Source organism: Crocuta crocuta, unplaced genomic scaffold (assembly GCF_008692635.1).
Source record: "Crocuta crocuta isolate KB4526 unplaced genomic scaffold, BGI_CrCroc_1.0 scaffold3, whole genome shotgun sequence".
Classification (NCBI taxonomy): domain Eukaryota; kingdom Metazoa; phylum Chordata; class Mammalia; order Carnivora; family Hyaenidae; genus Crocuta; species Crocuta crocuta.
Window position 1 is genome coordinate 17,515,051 of NW_027529934.1, and position 27,839 is coordinate 17,542,889.

The 27,839-nt window shown below is 36.6% G+C and overlaps 1 protein-coding gene across 2 annotated transcripts in view; it reads left to right on the forward strand.

Annotated features, from left to right (window-relative positions):
• Positions 1-4,880: 4,880 nt before the first annotated feature.
• Positions 4,881-27,839, forward strand: part of RC3H1 (ring finger and CCCH-type domains 1) — a 45,360-nt gene continuing 22,401 nt past the window's right edge. For both annotated transcript variants that reach the window (XM_077763334.1, XM_077763335.1), the window contains exons 1-8: positions 4,881-5,249; positions 9,705-9,825; positions 10,552-10,791; positions 11,226-11,401; positions 14,787-14,987; positions 18,128-18,260; positions 22,844-22,962; positions 24,689-24,801. In XM_077763334.1, the coding sequence (XP_077619460.1) occupies positions 5,019-5,249; positions 9,705-9,825; positions 10,552-10,791; positions 11,226-11,401; positions 14,787-14,987; positions 18,128-18,260; positions 22,844-22,962; positions 24,689-24,801 (1,334 nt within the window). In that variant the 5' untranslated portion in view covers positions 4,881-5,018. The remainder of the gene's footprint in view (positions 5,250-9,704; positions 9,826-10,551; positions 10,792-11,225; positions 11,402-14,786; positions 14,988-18,127; positions 18,261-22,843; positions 22,963-24,688; positions 24,802-27,839) is intronic.

The following is a 27,839-nucleotide window of genomic DNA, read 5'->3' on the forward strand; positions in this document are numbered from 1 at the left end:
ATGTTATCTTGAAAAATTAACTAGAACCAGGTGAACTCTAAGGTGTCTTTTACCAATAAAATTTTGTGATTGTATTTTAAACATTATTATAGGGCGCCTGGGCGGCTCAGTTGATTGAGCATCCAACTTTGACTCAGGTCATGATCTCACAGTTCATGGGTTTGAGGCTCCCTGCTGTCAGCACAGAGCCCGCTTTGGATCATCTGTCCGCCCCCACAACCCCCGGCCTCTACCCTGCTGTTTCTCTCTCTCTCTCAAAAATAAATAAACATTAAAAAAATAGTTCTTGTTACAACAGAATAATTTGGAAAACTTTTATGGCAGCACAGATATGAGATCATGTATGAGAGCAGTGAGTTTTCAAGTCCATAAAACTGATGTTGACCATATTTTCTACTTGTTTTCTATATTGCCCAGTGTCAGATGTCATAAATTTCAAAAAGTTGCTTGCAATTTTAAGACTTATTAAAGAGTAATATAGAGGGGGAAAATAGTTAAGGAGACGGAGGGAGGCAAACCATAAGAGACTCTTATTAAAGACTGAGAACAAACTGAAGGTTGATGGGAGGTGTGGGAGAGGGGAAAATGGGTGATGGGCATGGAGGAGGGCACTTGTTGGGATGAGCACTGGGTGTTGTATGGAAACCAACTTGACAATAAACTACAAAATAATAAAAAATAAAATAACAGCTTTTAATATTAATGCAATTATATTAATAAATTATTTCTGAAAACAAGAATAATATAGATTAGAATTTCTTAATTTAAGAGTTTTTAAGTTCCTTAGAGATTTATGATTAGGTTTTCACATGTCTTATGAGCGCTAAAATTATAAGCAAAATTTTTAGGTAGCCTAAATTATAGTCGGGAGCTATGTCTTTCATAGTGAATAAGATGGATTAGATTTCAGCTCTTGTGGAGTCTATATTCTAATATTAGATAGATATTGAGTAAGCAAATAAAAATATAAGAAGGAAAATGTTACCTAACAGATGATGTAAATGTTTTGTAGAGAATTTGAATACAGTGACAGACTATAGAATGATTTAGAGTTCTTTTTCTTTTTAATTTTTAACTTTTTTTTTTTACCCCCCCCTCCACCCCCCACCCCGAGAGAGAGACAGCTTGAGCAGGGGAGGGTCAGAGAGACAGTGAGACAGAATCTGAAGCAGGCTCCAGGCTCTGAGCTGGCTGTCAGCACAGAGCCCGATGCGGGGCTTGAACCCACGAACCGTGAGATCATGACCTGAGCCGAAGTCTGCCGCCCAACCGACTGAGCCACCCATGCGCCCCTGAATGATTTAGAGTTCTGAGTGTTCAGGGAGGATGTGACATTTTTGCTGGCATCTAAGTGATGAAGAGTGCCCTCCAATTCAAAGATTAGATCGAGAGAATACCTAGTACTAACATACTAAGATGAGGATAAGTGTTAGAAAATGGAGTTGGAGAGATAATTACAGGTCATATCATTTAGGGTTTTGTAAATAAGAATGGGAAGTCCAGATTTTATTCTAAATATAATAGGAAGCTTTTTCAGGATTTTAGCTGGATAATGATAAGAGAAATCAAAATAGAGACCTGAGGATTCCAGCACTTAGGAGTTTAAGAGACCAAAAACATAGCCAATGAGTTAGAAAGGATTAGGGGAATGTGGTTTATTGACAGTTTCAAGAAGCAGGGAGTAGTTGTCTGTTTCATAACTTGTTGAGAAGACAAGATTAGAACAAGGACCTGACCATTAGATTTGGCAATAAGTTTAGCAAAATTACTGTGAAGTCAGTACGTATTAGGGAATGCAGCTTTGTGACATTGAATTTTGAAGGAAATCACAAGTAGTTCTTCCTTCTTTATATTTACCCTTTAATTTGTGAATAGTGATCTGGTTATGAATTTGGGTTTTGTGCCAGACTAGGTTAATATCTTAGCTCTTCTTTTTATCCTCCTCAGTCTCTCTAAACTTCCATTTCTCATATCTGTAAGATGGGATAACAGTAATTACCTAACCTTTTATAAGTGTTCTATGTAAGGCATTTAGCATAGTATGTGGCACATAGCTGTATTCATAGTAAAAATTATAACATGCTATAAAAACATTTATTATACATATATTTTAATCTTTTAAATTTTTATTTATTTTAGAGATTGAGGGGGGGGGGCATTATCTTAAACAACCTCCATCCTCAGCCCAGAGCCCGACCTGGGGTTCAATCCCACGACCCCGGGATCATGACCTGAGCTGAAGTCAAGAATCAGACCCTCAACTAACTGATCCACCCAGACGCCCCCAACATTTAATTATGTTTTGTGCCCTTCCGGGTTTGTATAGTTTATAGTGTCTGAGAGAATGAAGTGCTGTGTTTTATCTATACTTTAAGATGAACACATTTTAAGTTGTCTAAAAGGCCATACTAGTAAAAAGGAAGGAACCATTAAGCTCTCTTTGCAGAGATTAACACAAGTTCGGATTCTTTGCAGGCAGGCATTAATATATATATTGCCATGCTAATCTATAGAAAAGTTTATATGATGCTTTAAAAAAAATTTTTTTTTAGTGTTTTATTTATTTCTGAGAGAGACACCATGAGCAGGGGAGGGTCAGAGAGAGAGGGAGACACAGAATCTGAAACAGACTCCAGGCTCTGAGCTGGCTGTTAGCACAGAGCCCAACGCGGGGCTCGAAACATGAACTGTGAGATCATGACCTGAGCCGAAGTCGATGCTTAACTGACTGAGCCACCCAGGCGGCCCTATGTGATGCTTTATCTACTTAATCAGGTTCAGCCAAACAGTTTATGACTAATATACAATTTCTTTTCTGAACATTAGGTCTTCTCTAAAAATTTACCCTTGTTTTTGAGCATTCTGCAACCCAGTGCACAAATCTAGCATTTGAGTCTACAGTTGAATAATTAAATGCTGTATTTTCTTTTTTATCTTTCCAGATGAGTTTTAATTTATTAAGTATTAATAATTTATTATAAACATACTTGTAGCTACTCGTAATGTATTTGATTAAATCCATTTTATTAGAAGTTTTTATCTTTAAAACATTATTGAACTCAAACTGTGAGTAATTTCTTTATTTGCTCATTCTTGTTACTGCAAGAGTCATTTTAACACACATGCAGATAACTTGGGGTGCCTGGGTGGCTCTGTTGGTTGAGCAACTGACGCTTGGTTTTCTGCTCAGGTCATGATCTCATGGTTTATGCAGTCCAGCCCCACGGTGCCTGCTTGGGATTCTCTCTCTCCCTCTATCTGCCCCTCACCTGCTTGTGTGCATGCACACAACACGCTCTCTCAAAATAAATAAACTTTAAAATTATAACTTGGGGGGCACCTGGGTGGCTCAGTCGGTTAAGTGTCCAACTTCAACTCAGGTCATGATCTCCTGGTTCGTGGATTCGAGCCCCACGTCGGAGTCTGTGCTGACAGCTAGCTCAGAGCCTGGAGCCTGTCTTCAGATTCTGTGTCTGCCTGTCTTACTGATCCTCCCCTACTTAAGCTGTCTCTCTCTCTCTCTCTCTCTCTCTCTCAAAAATAAATAAAACATTTAAAAAAATTTTTTTAAATTATAACTTGGTAAAATATGTTATAGCACACTTTGCAGAAAAACAAACAAAGCTACAGTTACTCTGAAGGCAGATACTATGACTGTGCTGTTTCACTGTTTCCCCAACAATTCAGTCTGGCACATAGTAGTGCTTAGTAAATATTTGTTGAATGAATGGATACATTTTTAACATACCTAATGAAAACTGTTATCTCATCATTAACAGGCTTGCATTTAAGGTTGAGTTGTTTCAATAAAACAAGAATTAAATGTAATGCTCGAATAAGGTATATTAGATAATTTGCTTTCTTAGTTAATTACAGCTTGTTTTCATATTTGTAAGCAGTGTCTCTGGAGAATAATAAAATCTGTAACAACTTGTAATACTGTTATTTTGTTGTTCTGTATATCAATTCTCATTTTTAGAAACTACAGTTAGATAAATATAGTACGTATTGTCTAAAATATGTGCTGTAAGTTTTAGGTTGAATTTTATATATAAAAACAAATTTCTGTTAGACAGAGGTGATAAGTTTTGTAATTTGGTTTTTATCCTCTGCCAAAAAAGAGGTTAGGCAATGAAATTTGAATTATCATTGTTGGGCCATTAATAAAGTTGGGAGTTTAAAAAAATCTTTTGAAGTAAACAGTTGTACCGTGCAGTTGTTCTGACATAGCACACTGTAGCAACAAGTGTAGACCATAGCAGGGACTGAAAGATAACTAACTACTGATAAATAAAACTCTTTAACAGTATTTGAAACTCTTAAAAGAAAAAGACTTTAAAAAAGTTCACAGACTCTTTGTTATTTGATTAGTCATGCCCAATTTGATGATAAAATATTTTGAGGTAATTTTTACTTGAGGCCAGTTTTTAAAAACTCTTTCTTGAGGTGTAACATACACAGAAGTGTATGTATCATCGGTGCTTGATAAATGTTCACAGCTGAACAGATTCATGTAACTGGCATGCAGCTCAAGAAACAATATTATTAGCCACCTTTAAAACGTTAGTTCTTAAATATAAAACAATTGTAGACTTAGATAAACTTGTGAGATTTAGTTCCTGGGTCTAGCCTTATTATTAACTTCATTTGTTACCTTGGGCAAGTTATTTTATCTTTCTGGGGTCCACTCCATATGTCTACAGCAAGGGAATGAGACTTGAAGTTTTATTATGACTCTTATTCTATGAAAGTGCAAAATGATGGACATTAGTGATATAAATGTCGTATAAAAGGTTTTAGGTAATAGAGTGTGAATGCACAGTTAATTGAAAAGGAAGGCACACTATTTTTTCTTTTTTTTCTTTTGTTTTCCAGGTTATATTTCACACTATGTGCTGACTGTATCTACAGAAGATATTTAAAAAAAAAAACTTTTTTCAAAGATTTTGATTCCAGTGGAATCTTTGCTTTAGATTATTTTGCGTGTGTGTGTTAGTGAATTGTAACTCCAGTTAACAATGCCTGTACAAGCTCCACAGTGGACGGATTTCCTCTCCTGCCCAATTTGCACTCAGACTTTTGATGAAACAATTCGAAAGCCCATCAGTTTGGGTTGTGGCCATACTGTCTGCAAGATGTGCCTGAATAAACTGCACCGCAAGGCTTGCCCATTTGACCAGACCACTATCAATACAGACATTGAGCTCCTCCCTGTGAACTCGGCATTGCTGCAGCTAGTGGGTGCTCAGGTAAGATGGGTGGCTTCTTATTCCTTTTAATCTCTAAGTGTATGTGATTTCCTCTTGAGAGAAACCTGTTGAATTCAAATTGGGCAACATTGCCTTCTATCTAATTAGATAAAGTTCTCTATGGTACAAAGCCTTTATTTCAGTGTGTTGGGAGATTTATTGTTGGAGTGTAGTGTTCCTCAGCCATAACAGTCATTTATTCTGGTGGTCATTGTCTCTCAACAGTCTTAGCTACTGAGATCATTCGAGAAACTTAAGAGGCAAGTCATAGGACTTTTTAAAAATTTTTTTAATGTTTTTATTTATTTCTGAGAGAGAGAGAGACCGCGTGAGCAGGGGAATGTCAGAGAAAGAGGGAGACACAGAATCTGAAACAGGCTCCAAGCTCTGAACTGGCTGTCACCACAGAGCCAGATGCAGGGCTCGAATCCATGAACTGTGAGATCATGACCTGAGCCAAAGTCGGACACTTAACCAACTGAGCCACCCAGGCGCTCCCCCCCCCCTTTTTTTTTAGAGAGAGATAGAGAGAGGATGAGCGGGGAAGAGCAGGAGGGGGAGAGAATATGAAAGAATGAATCCCTAGCAGGCTCCACCCTCAGTGCAGAACTCAACATGGGGCTCGATCATACAACTGTGAGCTCATGACCTGAGCTGAAATCAAGAGTTGGGCGCTCAGCTGACTGAGCCCCGTCTTTTTGTTTTGTTTTGTTTTGTTTTAAGCACCTCTTAATATTGGGGAAACTATTACTCATAAAAACCATTGCATTTTACTTAATAGGAGAAGTGAAGCTACTTCAGATAATTTTACTTAGTAGATGCTAACTGAAATGAAAGATGAAGAAGATGAAAAAAGCTGTAGGGCACATAGCCTTTGGGAACCATTTTTTTTAGAGTAGGAGGAACTGTCCCTAGCTACCTAAATGTAAAAGCACGTCTGGCAGTTCTGATGGTAATATTCTGAAATTTTGTCTCAGTATTCTCAAAGTAGAGATCAGTAGTATCCTCAGAAGATCTCACAAAGACAAGGGAGTTGACTTTTTGGAAGCTAGATGTGATTTACTTAAGTAATCTGTTACCAAATTTGCATAGTGTGAGTCTGAATTGTCATATATTTGTCATAAATCATTTTCTGAATAAATATACTAGAACTTTGGATCTGGCTCCATTAATATTTTCTAGACCAGTCTTGATAAAAGCTGCTGAAATGTAAGAAAGGCTGATATTATGTATGTTGGAGATAAAGAGAATAGAATAGTTTATTCAAAAGGAAAACTTCCTTTATTGATAAACCTCTCTTGTGATGTTACCAACAACACTATAAAATATTTGTCAAAAGGGACAGTGCAGTTGATCCTTTTTCTTCTTATACTTAATTTTTCATTTCATAATCATTTCTCTTTTTACTTTGAAAATCATGCTATCAAATTTTGGAAACATTAAAAAAATAGATTTGATAAGAATAATTTTAGAAATGCACTATTTTTTTAATAGCAAATAACCACAGCTTGCTTTTTTTCATAAAGTTGTCTGAAGATGAACTCTTTCTACAAAATGAGTAAGACTATGTCATATCTTAACTGAAACAACTAATGTTTATGAAATTTGAGGATAGGGCATTTTAATGTGTAGTAGTCACTATTTTAGCCCTAAAGAGTTCCGTTGAAAACTGTTAGAGTTACTGCATGAATTAAGCAAAATTGCAGTATATAAAATCAACATGCAAAAATTAGTTGCATTTTTATACACTAACAATGAACAATCTGAAAGGAAACTAAGAAAACAGTTCCACTGTGGCAGCATCAAAATAATAAAATACTTAGGAATAAATTTAACAAAGCTGAAAGACTTAGGCACGGAAAACAGCAAAACATTGCTGAAAAAAATAAAGAAGACATACATACATACATACATACATACATAAATAAATAAATGGAAAGACATTGCATGTTCATGGATTGGCAGACCCAAAGCAATCTACAGATTCAATGCAAGCTCTATCAAAGTCCCAGTGGTGTGTTTTTGTTTATTGGCAAGGGAAAAAAAAACCCAACCTAAAATTTGTATGGTATCAGAAGGGACCACAAATAGTCAAAACAATCTTGGAAAAGAACAGAGTTGGAAGAATTGTGCTCCAGATTTTGAAACTGCAAAGCTACAGTGTGATACTGATATACAATGTGATACGGATATAAAGACAAACATTTAGATCAGTCAAATAGAGTCCAGAAATAAACACACATATGAAATGATTTTTGACATTGCCAAGACCATTCAGTGAAGAAAGGACAGTCTTTCCAACAAGTGATTATGGAAAACTTGGATATCCAAATGTAAAAGGATCAATTTGGGCCCCTACTTCACACCATATACAAAAATTAACTCAAAATGAACCAAAGGCTGAATGTAAAAGTTAAAACTGCAGAACTCTTAAAATATAGGCAAAAATATGAACTATTGGGACTTCATCAAGATTAAAAGCTTCTACACGGCAAAGGAAACAATAAAACTAATAGGCAACTGACAGAATGGGAAAAGATAATTACAAATGACATATCAGATAAAGGGCTAGTATCCAAAATCTATAAGCAACTCACCAAACTCCACACCTGAAAAACAAATAATCCAGTGAAGAAATGGGCAGAAGATATGAACAGACACTTCTCCAAAGAGGACATCCAGATGGCCAACAGACACATGAAAGTTTGCTCAGCGTCCCTCCTCATCAGGGAAATACAAATCAAAACCACACTGAGATACCACCTCACACCGGTCAGAGTGGCTAAAATGAACAAATCAGGAGACTCTAGGTGCTGGCGAGGATGTGGAGAAATGGACACCCTCCTACACTGTTGGTGGGAATGCAAACTGGTGCAGCCCCTCTGGAAAACAGTATGGAGGTTCCTCAAAAAGTGAACAATAGAACTCCCCTATGACCCAGGAATAGCACTGCTAGGAATTTACCCAAGGGATACAGAAATGCTGATGCATAGGGGCACGTGTACCCTAATGTTCATAGCAGCACTCTCAATAATAGCCAAAACATGGCAAGAGCCTAGAGTGTCCATCAACTGACAAATGGATCAAGAAGATGTGGTTTATCTTACAATGGAATACTACATGGCAATGAAAAAGAATGAAATCTGGCCATTTGTAGCAGTGTGGATGGAACTTGAGGGTGTTATGCTGAGCGAAATATGTCAGGCAGAGAAGGACAGATACCATATGTTTGCACGTATAGGAGGATTAGGAGGAACTTAACGGAGGACCATGGGGGAGAAGAAGGGGAAAAATAGTTGACGAGAGGGAGGGAGGCAAACCATGAGAGACTCTTGAATGCTGATAACAAACTGAGGACTGATGAGGGTGGGGAGGAGGAGGAGTAATGGGCATGGGGGAGAGCACTTGTGGGGATGAACAGTGGGTGTTATATGGAAACCAACTTGACTATTTAAGAAAAATTTTTTAAAAATAAATAAAATGCAAAAAAAAAGAAAATATAGGTATAAGTCTTCATAACCTTGGATTTGGCAGTGGTTTTTTTTTTTTAGATATGACATAAAAAGTACAAGGAATAAAAGATCAATTGAACTGAATCAAGGCTTAAAACTTTGTGCTTCAAAGGACACCATCAGGGAGTGAAAGAATAACTCACAGAATGAGAGAAAATAATTGTAACTCATATAGCTAAAAGAAAGTTGTCTCGGATGTAATAAAGACTCTTAAAACTCAATAATAAGAAGACATAATTTTAAAATGGGCAGAGATCTGAATCGACACCTCACCAGAGAAGATGTACGGATGGCAAATGAGCAAATGAAAAGTTGCTCAACATCATTTGTCATTAAGGAATTGCAAATTAAAACAACGAGGTACTGCTACACGCTAATTAGAATAGCTTCAGAGTCTAAAACACTGATAATACCAAATGCTGGTGAGGATGTGGAGCAACAGAAACTTCTTTATTGCTGGTGAGAACTCAAAGTGGTATAGTCATTCTATGATTCTGTTTTCACGTAATGTCCAAAATAGGCAAATCCCTAAGAGACAGGAAATCAATTAGTATTTTCTTATAGGTGGAGAGTTGGGAGGAAATATGGGAGGAGTGACAGTTTAAGAGTACAGGGTTCTTTGGAGGGGTGATGAAAATGTTCTAAAATTGTAATGGTTACACACCTGTGAATATACTAAAAACCATTTAATTATATATTGTCAGTGGGTCATCTACATGGTATACAAATTATATTTCAGTAAAGCAGTTATAAAACCAAAATAATGCATTAAATTTTGTGTTAGTATGGAAAAGGTCTTTTGAAAGACTTCAGTAAATTTAGTGGGAGTTTTGATGTTACCACTGTTAGAGTAGCAGTGCATAAAATATACTCAGTAAAATTAATTAATTGTTTATTAATTAATTAGTGAGCACTCATAGAGACCTTCTCTTTTGACCTCAAGGTCCCTGAGCAGCAGCCCATTACTCTGTGTAGTGGGGTTGAAGATACAAAGCATTATGAGGAAGCCAAGAAATGTGTAGAAGAGTTAGCATTGTACCTGAAACCACTCAGCAGTGCTAGAGGTAAATCAGATGCAATTATCCATGCCAAGTAAATGTTTAATGAAAGATGTTTTTCTTACCATAAAAATTGTGGGCTATAAGTGAATGTTAATGAAATTCACTTATTTATTGTAAATCAAACCCCACTAGTACTAAATAATATCATTACAAACCATTCAAATAGATGAATTTAGAGTTTCTGTGATGTTGGAAACATTTGAATGAGTTGCAAAAGTAAGTGAGAATATACTAGTAGTTTCAGCAGGGCTCTCCATCATTTGACAACTCCAGATTGTCTGCCTTCTATTCAGTTTTATATGATGTGCCATAGAGAATGTAATAAAATTGGAAGTTGCTGTTACTGCATTGCCATTATGGCTTATTATTTCAGTAGGAATGTAAAATTAGCCATTATGAAATAATATGCCAGAATTGTTAGGACCTCAAGATTTGGGTCTTAAATTAATTAATAATTTTGCCTGGCCTTTTTTCTTTGTTCCTCCATGGTTATGATGTATAATGATATATTTAATGTTGTAATGAATATTATTTTTACATGAGATAACAACTTTTGTATGTTTTTAAAATGCAAACTAGGCTATTTTTGGTATCATTTCATCTACTGTTTATTTTAAATATCATAGTAGAAACCAGAACTATTCACATATCCATTAAGTCAGTCAGCCCATCAGAGGAAATTTTTCTGGACTTTTAAACCTAGAAATAACTTTTTGCTCTCTTTGAAAGGAGTGGGTCTGAATAGCACTACTCAGAGTGTTCTCAGTCGCCCAATGCAGAGGAAGCTGGTGACTCTGGTCCACTGCCAACTTGTGGAAGAGGAAGGCAGGATCCGTGCTATGAGAGCAGCTCGATCTTTAGGGGAACGAACAGTTACAGAGCTCATTCTTCAACACCAGAACCCTCAGCAACTGTCCTCCAATCTTTGGGCAGCAGTCAGAGCTAGGGGCTGCCAGTTCCTTGGACCAGGTATGTGATCAAATTTGATATTTACTAAGCTAGTAATTCTAAATGTAATGTGCAATGCGCAAAGGCTAGTTCTTTGCAGTATTCTGTTGTTACCAAATAATATCCCACTTGACGATCATGGCTTGGGTAATTCCACGTCAGCTTTGTAGTGTACTTAAAACTTTTCTGTAAATGTCAAAAGTTTGCATTTTGATAGAAATATTTCTTGAATGTGTTAATTTTTTATCTGTTTTCTTAAATAAAATATAGAGTGTAATATAAAATTGCCCCAAAACAGAAAGTATAACTGTGAACATGTGTTTTTTTGTGTTGTGTTGCCCATTAATTAAGTGGCACCTACAGAGCTTTTTGAGTATTGAGAATTGCCCTTCTAATAAATAGATTTATCTTAACCTTGCACATGATAAACTTTGGTTTTGCCCAACTTTTCCTAGCAATGCAGGAGGAAGCTCTAAAGCTAGTTCTCTTGGCCTTAGAAGATGGTTCTGCTTTGTCAAGAAAAGTATTGGTTCTCTTTGTGGTGCAAAGGTTGGAGCCACGGTTTCCTCAAGCCTCTAAAACTAGCATTGGGCATGTTGTCCAGCTCCTTTATAGGGCCTCCTGCTTCAAGGTAAGAACCAGTGCTATGTGGGCTTGAATGGAAACATTGTCTTTTTCCCAGACTTAAATAGTAAATCTTTGAGTTTAATGTTACATTGAATTTTGTATGTTAAATATTGAACAGCATAAACTGAGGCTTATATAGATTTTTATATTTGAGGAGACTGTTAAATTGTGTCCTTTCCCCACGAAGACTATAAGCTGAATTGGTCTGAGCAGAGACTCATTGAAGTAGGAGGAAATTTTATTTGGCTCTTTGTTCCTGCTATATAATTCCACGTATACCTATGGTACTGGAGCTCCGTTTGCCATCTTGTGTTCAGTATAGATAGTGTGGCTGGACATATTCTTTTGTATCCCAGATTGAATCAGCACTAAAGCATTGGTGCTCATTACATATCTTGTTTTCCTGACTTCCTAATGTCAAGGCTTCTTCCTCCTCTTCTTTTTTTAATGTTTATTTTTGAGAGAAAGGGAAAGGGAGCGGGAGCGTGTGTGCGCAACCCAGGGAGGGGCAGAGAGAGGGAGACAGGATCCTAAGTGAGCTCCCAGCACTGACAGCAGAGAGCCAGCCCAATGTGGGGCTTGAACTCACAAACCACAAGATCATGACCTGAGCTGAAGTCAGATGATTAACTGATTGAGCCACACAGGTGCCCCATGTAAGGCCTCCTACTTTTGACACAGCAGATAACTAGTACTTCATGACCCAGGGAGGCATTTCTCTAAAATTCTTTTAATTCATACAGCCTATAAGGAAATCCATTCCTGGGTCACCATGTCCCCTCAGCATGTCCCCTCATCTGACACTCAAACTAAAAAATCCTACATCCTATTATAGTCTATTCTCTCATTTTCTGAGAAAGATAAAAATGGTTCACAGAATCAGCAGGAAAGCATACCAATTTAATTAGAAAAAGATTTTTAAAGCTCTAACTAAAGGCCAACATTCATATGTTTCTTTCTAGAGTCAGATTAAATATATACTGAAAATGAGGTGTGGACTCCAGGTTTGTACCCAACCCTGTCCTTGCCTTAGGTGTCTCTGGAACTGTGAGAAACACTAGCCAAAATAACTCCCAACTGGTTCAGATTGTCCCTAAATATAACTCAACATTTGTCTTAATGGTTGTAATAACATGATTTTACAGTGTCATCTGGAATACATTTTAGAATGTCTGCCAGTTTCCAGACTTCTCTATTCTCTCCTAACAGCACCAGACAGATACAGTATTGCAAGCTTAAAAAATAAAAAGAAAGAAAAGGAAATCTAGCCTTTTGTGAAGAATAAGCGATCTGAAAACCCCAGAATACCTACAGTGAACCCTTCTCAATCCTAATTAGAAGCATTAATAGTAATTAAAGAGAGATTTGGAAATTTGTAAAAATCTAGTTATTTATCACTTGGGTCATGATTATTTTTCTTTATTGTCTACCTGCTTTTTTCTCTTGCCGTTAATAATGTACTATGGGTACATATTAACTAAATTAACTAAACATATTAACTATTCATTATTAACATTTAATATAATATTAACAATTATTAACGGTTAAATAATATTAACAATTAAACATTAACTAAATGTAACTGATTTAATTCTCTAAGCATTTTCCTTCTTGCTTGCAGCTGTGTGTGTCCATGTGTTGTGTTGTAGCTGTGTCCTTTCAGCATCTCTTGTATTTCCATTTGAAAAACCTTTTCAAACTGGGATAATTCTGATCCTTCTTGGTACAGTTATAGTTCCAGGACGTACTTTAGGCATTGCATCTCTTAGAAATCTTTGGTCTTTAGTTAAAAGAGAGTTTTGAGAGCCAAGTCCAGAGACCCCTAATATATCAGGTAGAAAACAGTCTACAATTTAATAAGGTTTAGCCTATATTGAGAGGATATTTTTGTATATACCCATATACATTTGGTCATTTGATTTGCCTTTGAATAGTGGCAAAATACATTTTGTTTTTGTGACTCTAGTTCTTGGGTTGTTTTTTTTTTAATCTATTGGTTGTTCCATGGACTTACCTAACAAAATTTAAGTTAGACCTTCTTGTAATAAGAATGGAATACATTTTAAAATATAATACCAGTATGTTCTAGAAATCTTGACTAACATCTTCTGTAGTTTTCTTTGATGGAAAAAAAAATGAGAATTTTCTACTAGAGGAAATTGAGTCCTTATGGGAATAAAGGCAATGTTTTTTAAAGAAGAAAAAAAATACTGATGTATTTATTCTGAAAAAAGCAATGTGTTTTTCTTCTTCATAACTGTGGATTATTACTCTTGGGCTTGCCTGGCATTGAGCTAGCTGGTACTCTGAACTGATAGAGCATCATTCAGATGCTTGTGTGATTCTAACTATAATCTGTGCTTAGCTTAATTTTCCATGGAGTTTTGCAGGCTAGGCCTCCATCAGAAAGTGTAAAATAATAATGATGATGATAATATCTTTTAGTAATTAAAATGATTAAAACTTATTGAGCTCTTAGTATGTGCTAGTCAGTGCGTTAACTTATTAACCATCATAATTGACATTAACTCATTTAATTCTCTAAGCTTGTTGAGGTAGGTACCGCTGTTATTTTTTGTTATATTGTTACATTTTGAGTCAAGCTGGATTTAGGCCAAAGGCTTAGCAAATCAAAGTAAATTAATTCTTGTCCAGGATCACCTGTATTCTAACATATTTTAGAATATATTTTACCTTGTTAACACACACACGTATATATAAAAAAGTAGGCTCCACACACAACATGGGGCTTAAACTCATGACCCTGAGACCAAGAGTCACATGCTCTAACTGACTGAGCCAGCCAGGCACCCCACGTATTTTCTCCTTTTCAGAAATGCATATGCGGGGATGCCTAGGTGTTTTAGTTGGTTGAGTGTCCTGGTTTCAGCTCAGGTCATGATCCCAGGTTCATGAGATTGAGCCCCGCATTGGGTGCCATGCTGAGCATGGAGCCTGCTTGGTATTCTCATTCTCTCTCCCTCTCTCACTCTCTCTCCCTCTCCCTCCCTCTCTCCCTCTCTCCCTTTCCCTCTCCCTTCCCCCCTCTCACCCCCCACTTGTGCTCATTCTTTTTCTGTTCAATAAACATTTAGGGGAAAATGCATACACACACTCCTACAATTTAAACTATATATGCGTTAAGATATATCCAGTTTTGGGACTTTGCTCCAGCACATATTCATTCATTCTTTAAGACCTATTCAGAAGATTTTGACATCTATAAAGGGTAATGTTTTACAGGCAAAACACTGGGTTCATTTTATCTTGCTATTGTTGCTAAAAGAAATTTGTTATATTAAAAATTGTTCTCTGTATGTGTTCATATAAAATACAGACTCAATTTGTTTCTTACCTGACTCATTATGAGATTATGTGTGTCTTACTAGGTCACCAAACGTGATGAAGACTCTTCTTTGATGCAGCTGAAAGAAGAATTTAGAACATATGAAGCTCTGCGGCGAGAACACGACTCCCAGATAGTGCAGATTGCCATGGAAGCCGGCTTGCGGATTGCACCAGACCAGTGGTCCTCATTGCTTTATGGAGACCAATCTCACAAGTCTCATATGCAGTCAATCATTGACAAGGTAGACCCTTTTTTTTTCCTTACTTCTTAGACCAATCTTGGAGTTTTGGTAATTCATGAGTTAGTAATTTATTCATTTAACAAATGTATGTTAAAGTTAATACTGTAGTCAGGCTCTTCCAAGGTATGTTATCTGTAGCTGAGTCTCACAACTAGTCACATCATTACCAGTTCATATAAATTGAATTGATGTAAAATTGACATCATTCATATATGATTTCATTAGCATTCTAATGCTTTATCCAGCACTCTTTAGTATTCTTCTGAGGGTCTTCCATCTCTTATTATTGTTGCCTCTCTTCCTTCTTTCTTTGTTCCCTGAGTTTTAATCATTGTGTTAGTTAAGCCCCTTTTCTAAAGACCTTTATCATCTTCCTGTAACAGCCATTTAATGGTCTGGAAGATGTATAAGTTGAGATTTCTTTTGATTCTTAGCCACAATAATTTCACATAGTAAGTTACTAATTATTCTAGGTTTGTTCAACTTTTCAGTAAACTTACTTCAACTTTTTCTGTTATGATAAAAAGATCCCTAGAATACATACACATAGGCTCCATTGTTTATTACTGACTCTAAGAACTAAATTTTGTTAAAACTGGGGTAATACTGTAATTGTTTTTGTTGTAATTCGACATGAAATATATGAAAGTGTACAAAAAAAGTCTTAAAGCAGCATGTAAATACATTACATTCAGTAATAGCGTTAATTTTTATTATTTTACCTTAAATACTTGTTTCATTAGAGTCCAACTCACATTTAATTTATAGAAATTAAATTCAAGATATAAGTGTAGTCTAAATATAATATACTCTTTAACACTTACTTACTGAGAGCCTACCAATGCTGGTGGCTTTAAATAATCAATTAATCCTTTCCATAGACCTGTATTATGCCTTCTATACAAAGACAAGGAGAGGTTAATTTCTCCAGAGTAACATAGGTAATCATTGCAGGGTTGGATTCGAGTTTGAGTAAAGTGACTCTAGAATCCATGTTCTTAGCCATCTTTCTTTCCAGACTCTTCTGCCACCTTTATTTATTTATTTATTTAATTTATTTTGTTATTCCTAAAGATAGGATTCTTTGAGCGTAGTGTAGTATATTGATGTCAAAGGTTGTGAAAGTTATAACTGCCTGTTACATAATTTCCAGTATAATATATATTACGTGTTTTGTCCTATAAATCTTTTCAAGATACTTTGGCCCAAAGTTTACCTGCAACTCCTGGGTCTGAAATTATGCAGCTGACCGATTATAATGTATTGAAGTCTTAGTAATGGTCTCTTATAGGAGTAGCTATCTATCTCTGAAGAGAAACTGGGCTTGCTTTTAAAGATTCTCTAAGGAGGTTGACCTTTTGTATGAACTAGACTATATAGTTTATCCTGTAACAGTATCCTCACATCATGAGCAGTAGTTTGAATTTAATATCCAGAGACCTTACAACGAACTGGTAAACAAACTTTCGGAGTATGTAGCATCTTATTATGTAGAGCCGTAGAATTTTCTGTGGTAATGAACATGTTCTATAAATGCACTAATTGGCGATCACTAACCACCCACAGCCGTTTAGCAACCAGAATGTGACTGTGCAACTGAAGAACTACATTTTTAGTTTATTTTATTAAATTAAACTTAAATAGCCACTCACTGCTAATAACTACTGTGTTGGACACTGCAGATAATTTATTAAAAGTGATATGAAAAGCAATAACCATAGTAAATTACTGGACAAAGAAACATGAATTATCAGTTCACAAAGAGGAAATATATCTAATTGATGAGATAGAATTCAAATCTAATAATCATTAAGTACACATTTAAAATAGTGACATAACAAATATTGCCTATTAATTAATATCAGCCAAAGAGACATACACTGCTGTACATTGCTGATGGTTTGTAAAATGTATTACAGATCTTTTGGGAAACAGTTTGTCACTGAATAAAAACAAAAGTTTCATGTCTTTTAATCAAATTTACTCTTCCCAGGAACTTACTTTAAGGAAATAATCCAAACTTCCAAAAAGATTATGAGTTCAAAGGCATTTAATTGCTTTAAAAGTCAGTGAAATATTTTTATTAAGTCTTGGCGGTAGATACATGGGTGTTGTCGTCATATTAGACACTTTGAAATATTTCATAATTAAAAGGGTTAGCAATAGGGGCGCCTGGGTGGCTTAGTCAGTTAAGCGTCCGACTTTCGCTTAGGTCATGATCTCGCGGTTCGTGGGTTCGAGCCCCGTGTCGGGCTCTGTGCTGACTGCCAGCTCAGAGCCTGGAGCCTGTTTCAGTCTGTGACTCCCTTTCTCTCTGACCCTCCCCTGCTCATGCTTTCTCTCTCTCTCTCTCTCCTAGAAATAAATAAAACATTTAAAAAAAAAAAGGTTAGCAATATAAAAATGCTTTTTAAGTTTATAAATGACTGATTATGAGTGTATAAAAAGTATGCAAAGATGAAAAAATTGAATAAAGGCATGTCAGCATTCATGGTTCTGAATGATAGTTCTCTAATTTTTCATGTTTTTTAAAATGTATGCTTTTAAAAAATTACCTTTTAAAGAGTGATACTTTGGAGGTGAAAAATTCTGATCTATATTAATAAAGTACATAGCTAAATTTTCCAAGTAAGAACCTTTAGTTTACTATAATATAATCAATTTCCCCTCTTAAAGGTCATATGTGTGTCCATCTCAAGAGAGTTAATATAAGAAGTATGTCAAAAACTTTAAGAAAATACACAATTGATAGCTTCCAAGAATCCCAAACCACTGTAAGATTTATTTTTTAAGCTGGAGTGGACTTTTGAAATTATTTAGTCTGTATAGCAGATAGACTTCAGATTGAGTCTGCTATGGAAACATAGCATGGAAATATAAAATGGAAAGAGTATACTTCCAAATTGAGGAATTGAGAAAGGTCTCGCATCAGAGGGAAGAAAGTTTACAGTATGCCAGGCTGTGAGTGCAGGCGAGTGCGGGGTTTGTTTAGGCAGTAGGTACTCCAGTCTGGCCAAAGCATGAAGTGTGTGGGAGGATAAAATTAAATGTAATTGCAAAAATGATTGCAGTATTTCAAATAATCTTTATTTTAAAAGGATTATCTAGTTTTTAGAAAGTTAATATTTATCTTTTTTAAGTTGCAGACCCCAGCCTCTTTTGCACAGAGTGTTCAGGAACTAACAATTGCTCTCCAGCGAACTGGAGACCCAGCAAACTTGAACCGACTGAGACCCCATTTGGAGCTCTTGGCAAGCATTGACCCTAGTCCAGGTAAAGAAACCCAAGGAAAATAAGGGGACTGTCCTGTGTGTGTCTCAGTGCTGCTCAGTGATTCTTTTAATTTTCTTTTGTTGCATTCCTCAAGAATTTCCCAGAGTAGTTATTCCAGACCTTTTACACAGTATTTAAATTTCTGGCCACAATCTTTTTATCTCTTTGTTGATTCAACTAACACTTATTTAATACTTTTTACTGTACTGCTCACTTCACCAGGAAAGTAATTCACTCTGGGATCCTTTTTGTTTTCTCTTTCTTGCATCATAAAATTGTGCTGTACTTAAATTCTTGCCTGCTTTGACAAAACTCAAATTCTCTCATTTTTATTCATACCCACACATTATATAGAAATATAATTTAGGTATATATATATTAAAATGTGACCAAGAAAATGCAACTAAGGACATATGAAAAGTATGAATTATATATATATTATATATTATACATATTACATATATATAATTATATAATTCATTCATTAAGTATCCTGTCCTGCATATTTTTACTTTATCGGCCCTTTTTTACTCCTTCCCCTTGACCTGAATATCACTCAGTCTTCATTTTTCACTTCTAAGGTATTTTAAAATCCTTGTGTCCTATTGTGTCTGTGTTTTATTACTGCTACTGGGTTAAAACTCTAATCATTCACTAGCAATTTCCCCATTTCTTATTCCAAAGGGGCTTCTTGTAGCATTTGATGATGATATTGACTAATTTCTCAATATAGAAACTTTCCTGGGGTGCCTGGGTGGCTCAGTCAGTTAAGCATCTGACTCTTGATTTCAGCTTAGGTCATGATATCTCGGTTCATGACATCAAGCCCTATGTCAGGCTCTGCTCAGAGAGCATGGAGCCTGCCTGGGATTCTCTCATCCTGCATGTGTGCTCTCTCGCTCTCAAAACAACAAAAAACAAAAACAAACACACAAAAAAAACCCAAAAAAATTCCTAATACCTTATTGTAGATAAAGATATGCTGCTTCTGTCTTACTTTGACTACTCTTTCCTCTCTTGCCCACTGAGAAGTAGGCTGGTTGTATTCTTGGAATTTTGTTTTCTCTGCATTCTGTTGATTACCCTCTGCAGAGAACAGGTCCCCAAATATCTCTATCACTGTTATCTCTTCATCACTCCAGACTTACTTTCCAAATGCTTTCTGAGATTCTCCATCATCTCCTCTTTGTTCTTCAACACAAATTCTTCACTTAATACCAGCTCTTCTTCCTGTGTTCTGTTAAATGACTGCACCATCTGAGGTATTTACGCTTAAAGCCTGAGTCTTTTGTCCTACCTCATATCTTTTCTTTCCTGTTGCTCTACATACTATTTTCAGACAACAGGATCTATCTGTTTTTTCACAATCTCCCTCTATCCCATTCCTCTTAATACTGCCTGGGTGAGGGCTTCATTACTTTCCCGGAGACGAGCTGACTTCCATTTTCCTCTATTATTTTAATTCTTCCAATTCAGTCCACTTACTGCTGCAAAATAAATCACATCTCTGATCTTATTTCTATGCTCATAAACTTTCAGTGACACCCCATTGCTTATTGAATAAGGTTTGGAACTCTTGACAGTGGCATTCAGGGCCCTTTAATTTTTTATCAACCTTCCTTGATGGGATTTACTACCACAATTGCTTAATCAAACTAGATCAGATATATTCTTAGAACTCAGTCATTGTCTTTTTTCTCTACTGTGCTTCCTTATTCGCAGCAGTCAGAGAAGAGCACTTCCACTTAGTCACTGCCCCACCAACCACCAACCTGTCTGTCTGCATCCCTGCCAGTGTATTCGGCTCTCCTTGTGTGACGGTGGATAAGTTGTGCCTCTGAGCTAAGGCCTCTCTCTCTTCTTATGTTCTAATACCATCTTGACAAATATGTCACTCCAATATCCCCTTTTTATTGTCCCCAAGTTTCCTTCTCTACTAGAGGATTTCTGTCAACATACAAACACCCAAATATTCCTGTCATCATAACCCACTTTTGACAACATTTGCCATCTACCCATCTCTCTTCTCTTTTTTTTTTTTCCTTTGCATGCTGTTGGACTCCCTCCAATCAGGCATTTATCTCTACTGTTCAACCATAACTTCTTTGTCAAGGTCACAGGTGACTTCATGTACTGAGTTCAGACATCATTTAGCAACATCGAATGCTGTTGTTCACTGTCTGTTCCTCTTTAACACTTTCCTCACTCGGCTTCCAGGCCACCACACTTTCCTAGTTTCCTTCTCATTTTACTGGACCCTCCTTCTGAGTGTCCTTTGCTAATTTCTCATCTCCATACCCTCTAGTTTTTGGATGTGCTCCCATACTTTAATCTATGTATCTCTGTTTATACCCATTCCCTAGATAATCTCATCTAGTCTCATAGCTTTAAATATTATTTATATGACTCACAAATTTACTATATTTCATCAGTTTTGAAGCCTACATTTTTTTCAGATCTTAGCATTTCTGAAATTGGTATGCATCTGAAAGTAATGACATATGATAATCTAATTAATAATATTTTTTATGTTTTGGTGGCACATAAAATAATAGTGTATGTTGCAGTTAATTTAGAATCTGTGAAACCGGGGCACCTGGGTGGCTCAGTAGGTTAAGCATCCAACTCTTGATTTCAGCTCAGGTCATGATCTCACAGTTCAGGAGATTGAGTCCCACCGCATTGGGCTCTGCATTGACAGAGTGCCTGCTTGGGATTTCTCTTTCCCTCTGCCTCTCTTTTCCTCTTTCTCTCAAAATAAATAAACTTAAAAAAAAAAAAGTACCTGAGAAACATGTATTATATCCAGTCCTAACTTTCTTCCTGAATTCTTTTTATATCCATCTTCCTGCTCCATATCCAGCAGGTCTACTTGAATATCTAGTAAGAATCTCAAACTTAACCTCTCCAAAAGTGAGCCCTCAGCACTGCTCCCACCTCCTCCTGTTCCTTTTGGTGGCAGCTCCAACCTTCTGTTTCATTTTCTCAATGCAAAGATGTTAGAGATCTCCGTAACTCTTCTTTCTCTCATATGTACATCTGATCCAATAGCATACCCTGTAGGCCCTCCCTTTAAAATGTATCTGCTTATCACTTTCACTGCTACCACTCTCCTCTCTCTAGGGATTATGGAATAGCTGCCTGTTGTCTGTCTGGGTTTAGCATAGGAGCCAGAGTGATTCTGTTAACCCTCTGCTCAAAAGTTCTCCAGTGCTTTACATCATTAACTAAAAGTGAAACTCTTTCCCATCACCTACCAGGCCCCATGTGATCTGGGGTTCTTTACTTCTTTCTAACCTTGTCTCCTATTCTTTTCCACCTGATCATTTCTTTCCAGTGTCACCTCTACAGAACATTTCAGGCATCCTACCACATGAGAGCCTTCTCACTTATTCTAACCTTTGCCTAGAATATTTTTCTCCTGATTTATCCACAAGGCACATTCCCGCCCTTCTTTCAGGTCTTTAATCAAATATGACCTTCTTAAAGAGACCTTCTCAGGCTACACAGTCTAAAATTTTACACATACCCATCCCGTTCCCCTTCTTTGCTCCATTTATCCAAGCCATCATTATCTAAATAGTTTGTATTTTGATGATTATCTTATTATTGTCTGTCTTCTCTCTTTGAATAAAATGGATTTTTGTTTTGATCACTAATGCTTCCCCAGCAGCTAGAACAATACTAAGGACTTACTAGTAGGTATTCTGAAAATTCCTTTTGTATGACTTTCTCTTCACCTTCTCTACATCTTCATTTTTTTCAAACGAAACTCCATGCATCCTTCAAAGCCTCATTCTCTTGCCGTCACGTAGAAGTCTTTCAGAGTGTCTGTATCAGGAAGTTATCTATTTGTGTTCTCACTTATTTTTATATTTTCTCTTAGAGAACATATTTATGGTTAACTTCCTTTATAAAATCACAGTGCTGGCACTGGACAGATACTTAGTAAATGAAGAAGATATGTGGTAGAGTTGCTTCATATAGTAATTCTTCTATTAAACTTTGTAAATAGTCTGTTTACCAATACTTGATTTATGCAGAATTTCAAAATGGACATTGCAGATTGGCCAGTCCACTATTAAGTTTTGTTTGGTCCACACAGTATTGGTCTGCATAATATTCTGAATTTTTTTAGATCCTGACACCTGCAGACTTGGTAATTTTACATGAAAATCTGAAGCTTCAGTTTTCCCTCAGGAAGTGGCACCAGCCTGGCATCGTCACACCACAGCAACCAGCTGAAGTTCACTGCTAGTCACAGCCTTCGGTGTGGGCCATACTCTAGTTCAGCACAGCCCCTGTCACTCTCTGTTGTTCTTTCCAGCACTAAGGGTCTTATGGCGGTCACCATTTAATATGTGGCCTACTTAATTTCTCTGTTAGCTTCTCTGTCCCTGTAGTTACTTCAGTTTACAATCCATTCCTTAAAATGATGTTTAGGTGAATAAGTTATTACCTGAAAAGCTGCATGAAACCTAACTCAGTTTCACTGACGTTCTGACACTCACTCTTTTATTAGTTTCGTATTGGGGAAAACGTCAAACAGCATTGCTGAAATTTTTTTTGAATTTGTTATGTAGATGCTCCTCCTCCCACTTGGGATCAGCTAGAAAAAGGGCTGGTGGCTGTGCGGACGGTGGTCCATGGCCTGGTAGACTATATCCAGAACCACAGCAAAAAGGGAGCAGACCAACAGCAGGTAAGGGGGATGTAAGCCACCATGGATGTTGTGACAGATACAAGCAAAACTGACAAGACAACATCAGTATTTTGAGACTGTGACTGTAGAACTGTACATTAGTTTAGTACAATTTAATCAATAGTCTAGTAATCAGGTGGCAACAATGAAATTAAATAATCCTGTTGGCCTAATGTTATACTGGAGTCATTTTTCACATTGGATATATAGCAGCATTTGATTCTGTGCTAAAGGTATATATTTAAATAAATGATTTTCTTTGGTTACTATTCTATTTCAGATTGACAATGTATATCGCTTTTTAATGCCGTATCTAGTCCAGTACTGTTCACGTATTTGTCAATACTTTTTCTGTAGCAGTATTTTAACATTTTTTATTCATATAATGTCTCTTGTGCCAGTGGGCCAAATTTTCCTCAAATACTTTTAAATGAAGTGTATGGCAGTAAAATGTAATAGCTTATATTATGGTTAGAGTTTTAAATTTTATTCCCAATAATTTTATTTTGCCCTCAGGATTTATGTTAGATTCATTAGATCTTCTGTTTTGCACTGATACGCTTGTGAAGTTAAAACTTCATATTAATTTATCTAGTTCAGGTAAATATTAACGATAGCTTCTTCGAGGCGCCTGGGTGGCTCAGTTAGATAAGCGTCTGACTCTTGATTTCGGGTTAAGTCATGATCAGGATCGTGAGTTCAAGTCCCATGTCAAGCTCTGAGCTGAAGAACATGGAGCCTGCTTGAGATTCTCTCTCTCCCCCTGCCTCTCAGCCCCCTCCCTCAGAAATAAATATTAAAAAAAATAAAACACAGTAGCTTCTTCAAGATTTCCTTTTTCTTTGAGAGGCAACAAGTATTAAACATACCCTACTGATTTGAGGGGTGCGCCTGACTGGCTCAGTCAATAGAGCATGTGACATTTGATCTTGGGGTTGTGAGTTCAAGTCCCATATTGGGTATAGAGATTGCTTAAAAGTCTTTTTAAAGACATATTCTGCTGAGGAGAATAATACGGGTACAATTTTCTTAAATAAATGTAGACCAGATTTTATTTTATGATAAGAAATAAAGATTAAAAACTTATTTTAAGTCTGTGTTCCATTAGACATCACAATGAACACAACAAAAATAATAAGATTAATTTATGTTCTGTCAATAAGTGATCAAATGCATCAGGTTTCATTTACCTTAGTATTGTGTTCGCTGTCTCATTAACTGCCAAGTCCATCCTCCTTGTCTTGTATGGGAGTTGAAAATAGGAAGTTTCATTTGTACTGTTAGAGATATTTTAAGCTCTTGATATGTTCTTCTGCATATCAAGAATTGGTTACAGAGTATTTTTCAGTTATAGAGCCTACTGTAGATTTGGGTTGTATCATAGGAAAACAGTTGTAAATAGAGCTATACCAAGCGTTGTCCATAACAAATATTAGAACATATGTTAAACATTTGAAGGTCCTAAACTCCAGTGGTTGGTTTATCTAATATAGAGCCTGGAAAGAAAATCATAAAATCCTTATGAGGTTTAATCCAGGATTTATGTGATGTTATATGTTTGAAAAGTTATGCCAACACATGAAAAACTCAGGACTCCATTCTTTAATTTTTTGACTCTGAGACTTCAGACAGAGTGACTTTCTATGTGTCTTCTTGCTCTGCACAGTCTAGATAAATGTGTGGGTTACTCTGAAACCAGTGTCTAATGTTTTAACTTTGGTCTCAGCCTCCACAGCACAGCAAATATAAAACATACATGTGTCGCGACATGAAGCAGAGAGGAGGATGCCCTCGTGGGGCCAGCTGTACATTTGCACACTCACAGGAGGAACTGGAGAAGTAAGTGTAAAGGTCATCAAACTCAACCTTCTAATAACTTGTTAGGAAATAAGGTAGAGTTGTTAAGTCGAATAATTTGTCACTGTCAAGAAACAGAGAATGAGTAGTTCCATTCTCTTTAATGAATCAGAAATAATTAGAAAGTAATGCAGAATTGTAAAAATTAAGAAAACTGAAGCAGCTTCTTCAGCTTTCATTACATCGTGCCCACAAATAGGAAACTTAAATATGGAAGTGAGTCATTTGCACTCTCCCCTAAAAATTAAAACTCTTAAGAATTTTCATCAATTCTAACCGATTTTAGCTAACTGAATAATGTATTTCCAATAGAAAAATTTGCCCTTTGCTCAGTTCAAGAAATTATTTTAGTGCCAGGCTTAACTTCACAGATTCTTTTTTTTTTTTCTTAAATAGTTTATTGTCCAGTTGGTTTCCATATAACACCCAGTGCGCATCCCAACAAGTACCCTCCTCCATGCCCGTCACACCCCTTCCCCTCTCCCCCCACTCCCATCTGCTCTCAGTTTGTTCTCAGCATTCAAGAGTCTCTCATGGTTTGCCTCCCTCCCCCCAACTATTTTTCCCTTCTTCTTCCTCATGCTCCTCCGTTAAGTTCCTCCTAATCCATCTATATGTGCAAACATATGGTATCTGTCCTTCTCTGCCTGACTTATTTCACTCAGCATAACGCCCTCAAGTTCCATCCACATTGCTACAAATGGCCAGATTTCATTCTTTCTCATTGCCATGTAGTATTCCATTGTATAAATATACCACATCTTCTTGATCCATTCATCAGTTGTTGGACGCTAAGGCTCTTTACATGTTTTGGCTATTGTTGAGAGTGCTGCTATGAACATTAGGGTACACGTGCCCCTATGCATNCGAAAATAATCTAGTTTCATTGTTCTTCATGTTGCTGTCCAGTTCTCCCAGCACCATGTATTAAAGAGGCTTTTTTTCCCATTGGTTACTCTTCCTGCTTTTCAAAGATTAGTTGGCCATATATTTGTGGGTCCAATTCTGAGTTCTCAATTCTATTCCATTGGTCTGTNTAGGTCCCAGTAGTTCATTTTTGCTGTTGATTCCCTTACCTTTGGGGATGATGTGTCAAGTAAGAAATTGCTGAGGTTTAGGTCGAGGAAGTTGTTTCCTGCTTTCTCCTCTAGGTTTTTGATGGTTTCCTGTCTTACATTCAGGTCCTTTATCCATTTTGAATTTATTTTTGTGTATGGTGTGCGAAAATAATCTAGTTTCATTGTTCTTCATGTTGCTGTCCAGTTCTCCCAGCACCATGTATTAAAGAGGCTTTTTTTCCCATTGGTTACTCTTCCTGCTTTTCAAAGATTAGTTGGCCATATATTTGTGGGTCCAATTCTGAGTTCTCAATTCTATTCCATTGGTCTGTGTGTCTGTTTTTTGTGCCAATACCATATTGTCTTGATGGCTATTTGGGGTCTTTTGTGGTTCCATACAAATTTTAGGATAGTTTGTTCTAGTTTTGAGAAGAATGCTGGTGCAATTTTGATTGGCATTGCATTGAATGTGTAAATTGCTTTGGGTAGTAATGACATTTTAACTATGTTTATTCTTCCGACCCATGAGCATGGAATGTTTTTCCATTTCTTTGTGTCTTCTTCAATTTCCTTCATAAGTTTTCATCATACAGATCTCCTATATCTTTTGTTAGGTTTATTCCTAGGTATTTTATGGGTTTTTGTTAACTTCAAAGATTCTTTTAGGGGCGCCTGGGTGGCTTAGTCGGTTAAGCATCCGACTTTCGCTTAGGTCATGATNGTGAAATAATACCATCGATACATTTTCTGACACATAGTAGAAAGAAAAGAAAACCTCTAAATTTTTGTGTTAAGCCAGTGTAACGCTGTCACTAAACCTGACAAAGGTAGCACGATTACAGGAACTACAAATCCATCTCATATTAGTATTTTCCCAAATATTAGAATTCAGTAACGCATTAAAATAAATAAATCCTGGGGCGCCTGGGTGGCTTAGTCGGTTAAGCGTCCGACTTTCGCTTAGGTCATGATCTCGCGGTTCGTGGGTTCGAGCCCCACATCGGGCTCTGTGCTGACTGCCAGCTCAGAGCCTGGAGCCTATTTCAGTCTGTGACTCCCTCTCTCTCTGACCCTCCCCTGCTCATTCTCTCTCTCTCTCTCCTAGAAATAAATAAAAAAACATTTAAAAATAAATAAATAAATAAATAAATAAATCCTATGCTAAGTGCAAAGGTAAGAGAATATAATATTATAGATTACAGAAGGAATTCCATATGATCACATGCAAAGATACCAAAAGGCACTTGAGTAGAACCCAGTGTTCCTAATAGATGAAAATCCATTAATAAGAAGAAAGATACTGTAGATACTTTCTCAAATTAATTGTATCTCAGTAGCTGCATGATAGCATGATGCTCGATTAGTAAAGTATTAGATTCAGCCTAGTTGAAGTTGAGATGTAAGGCAAAATTTACTGCTAATGAGACCATTATTTAATATTCTGGAAATGGTAGCCACTCTACCTACACAGAATAAAACTGCCATGATCACTACATGGAAAAGTTCAAGAAGTATTAGAAACAAAGAAATGAAAATTTTGGTAAATCAAAAAAAATTATACAAAAATGAATTGTGCTCATATAAACTAAAAAGGGAAACATAACTAGTTAAAAATTAAAGCTCCCTTTAGCATTACCACCACCACCAAAGATAAATACTAATTAATAAACTAACAAATACTGAAAACCTATGTGAATGAAATTAGTAAGCTACCTAGGCACATAAGAGAAGAATGGAATAGGTTGCCTAGGTGGCTCAGTTGGTTAAGCCTCCAACCCTTGATTTCAGCTGAGGTCATGATCTTGCAGATCATGACTTTGAGCCTTGCATTGTGCTCTGTGCTGACAGCAGGGAGCCTGCTTGGAACTCTCTTGCTGTCCTTTCCTTCCTTGTGTGCACATGTGCATGCTGTGTCTGTCTCTCTCAAAAATAAACATTTGGGGGGGGGGGGGGGGGGAGGGG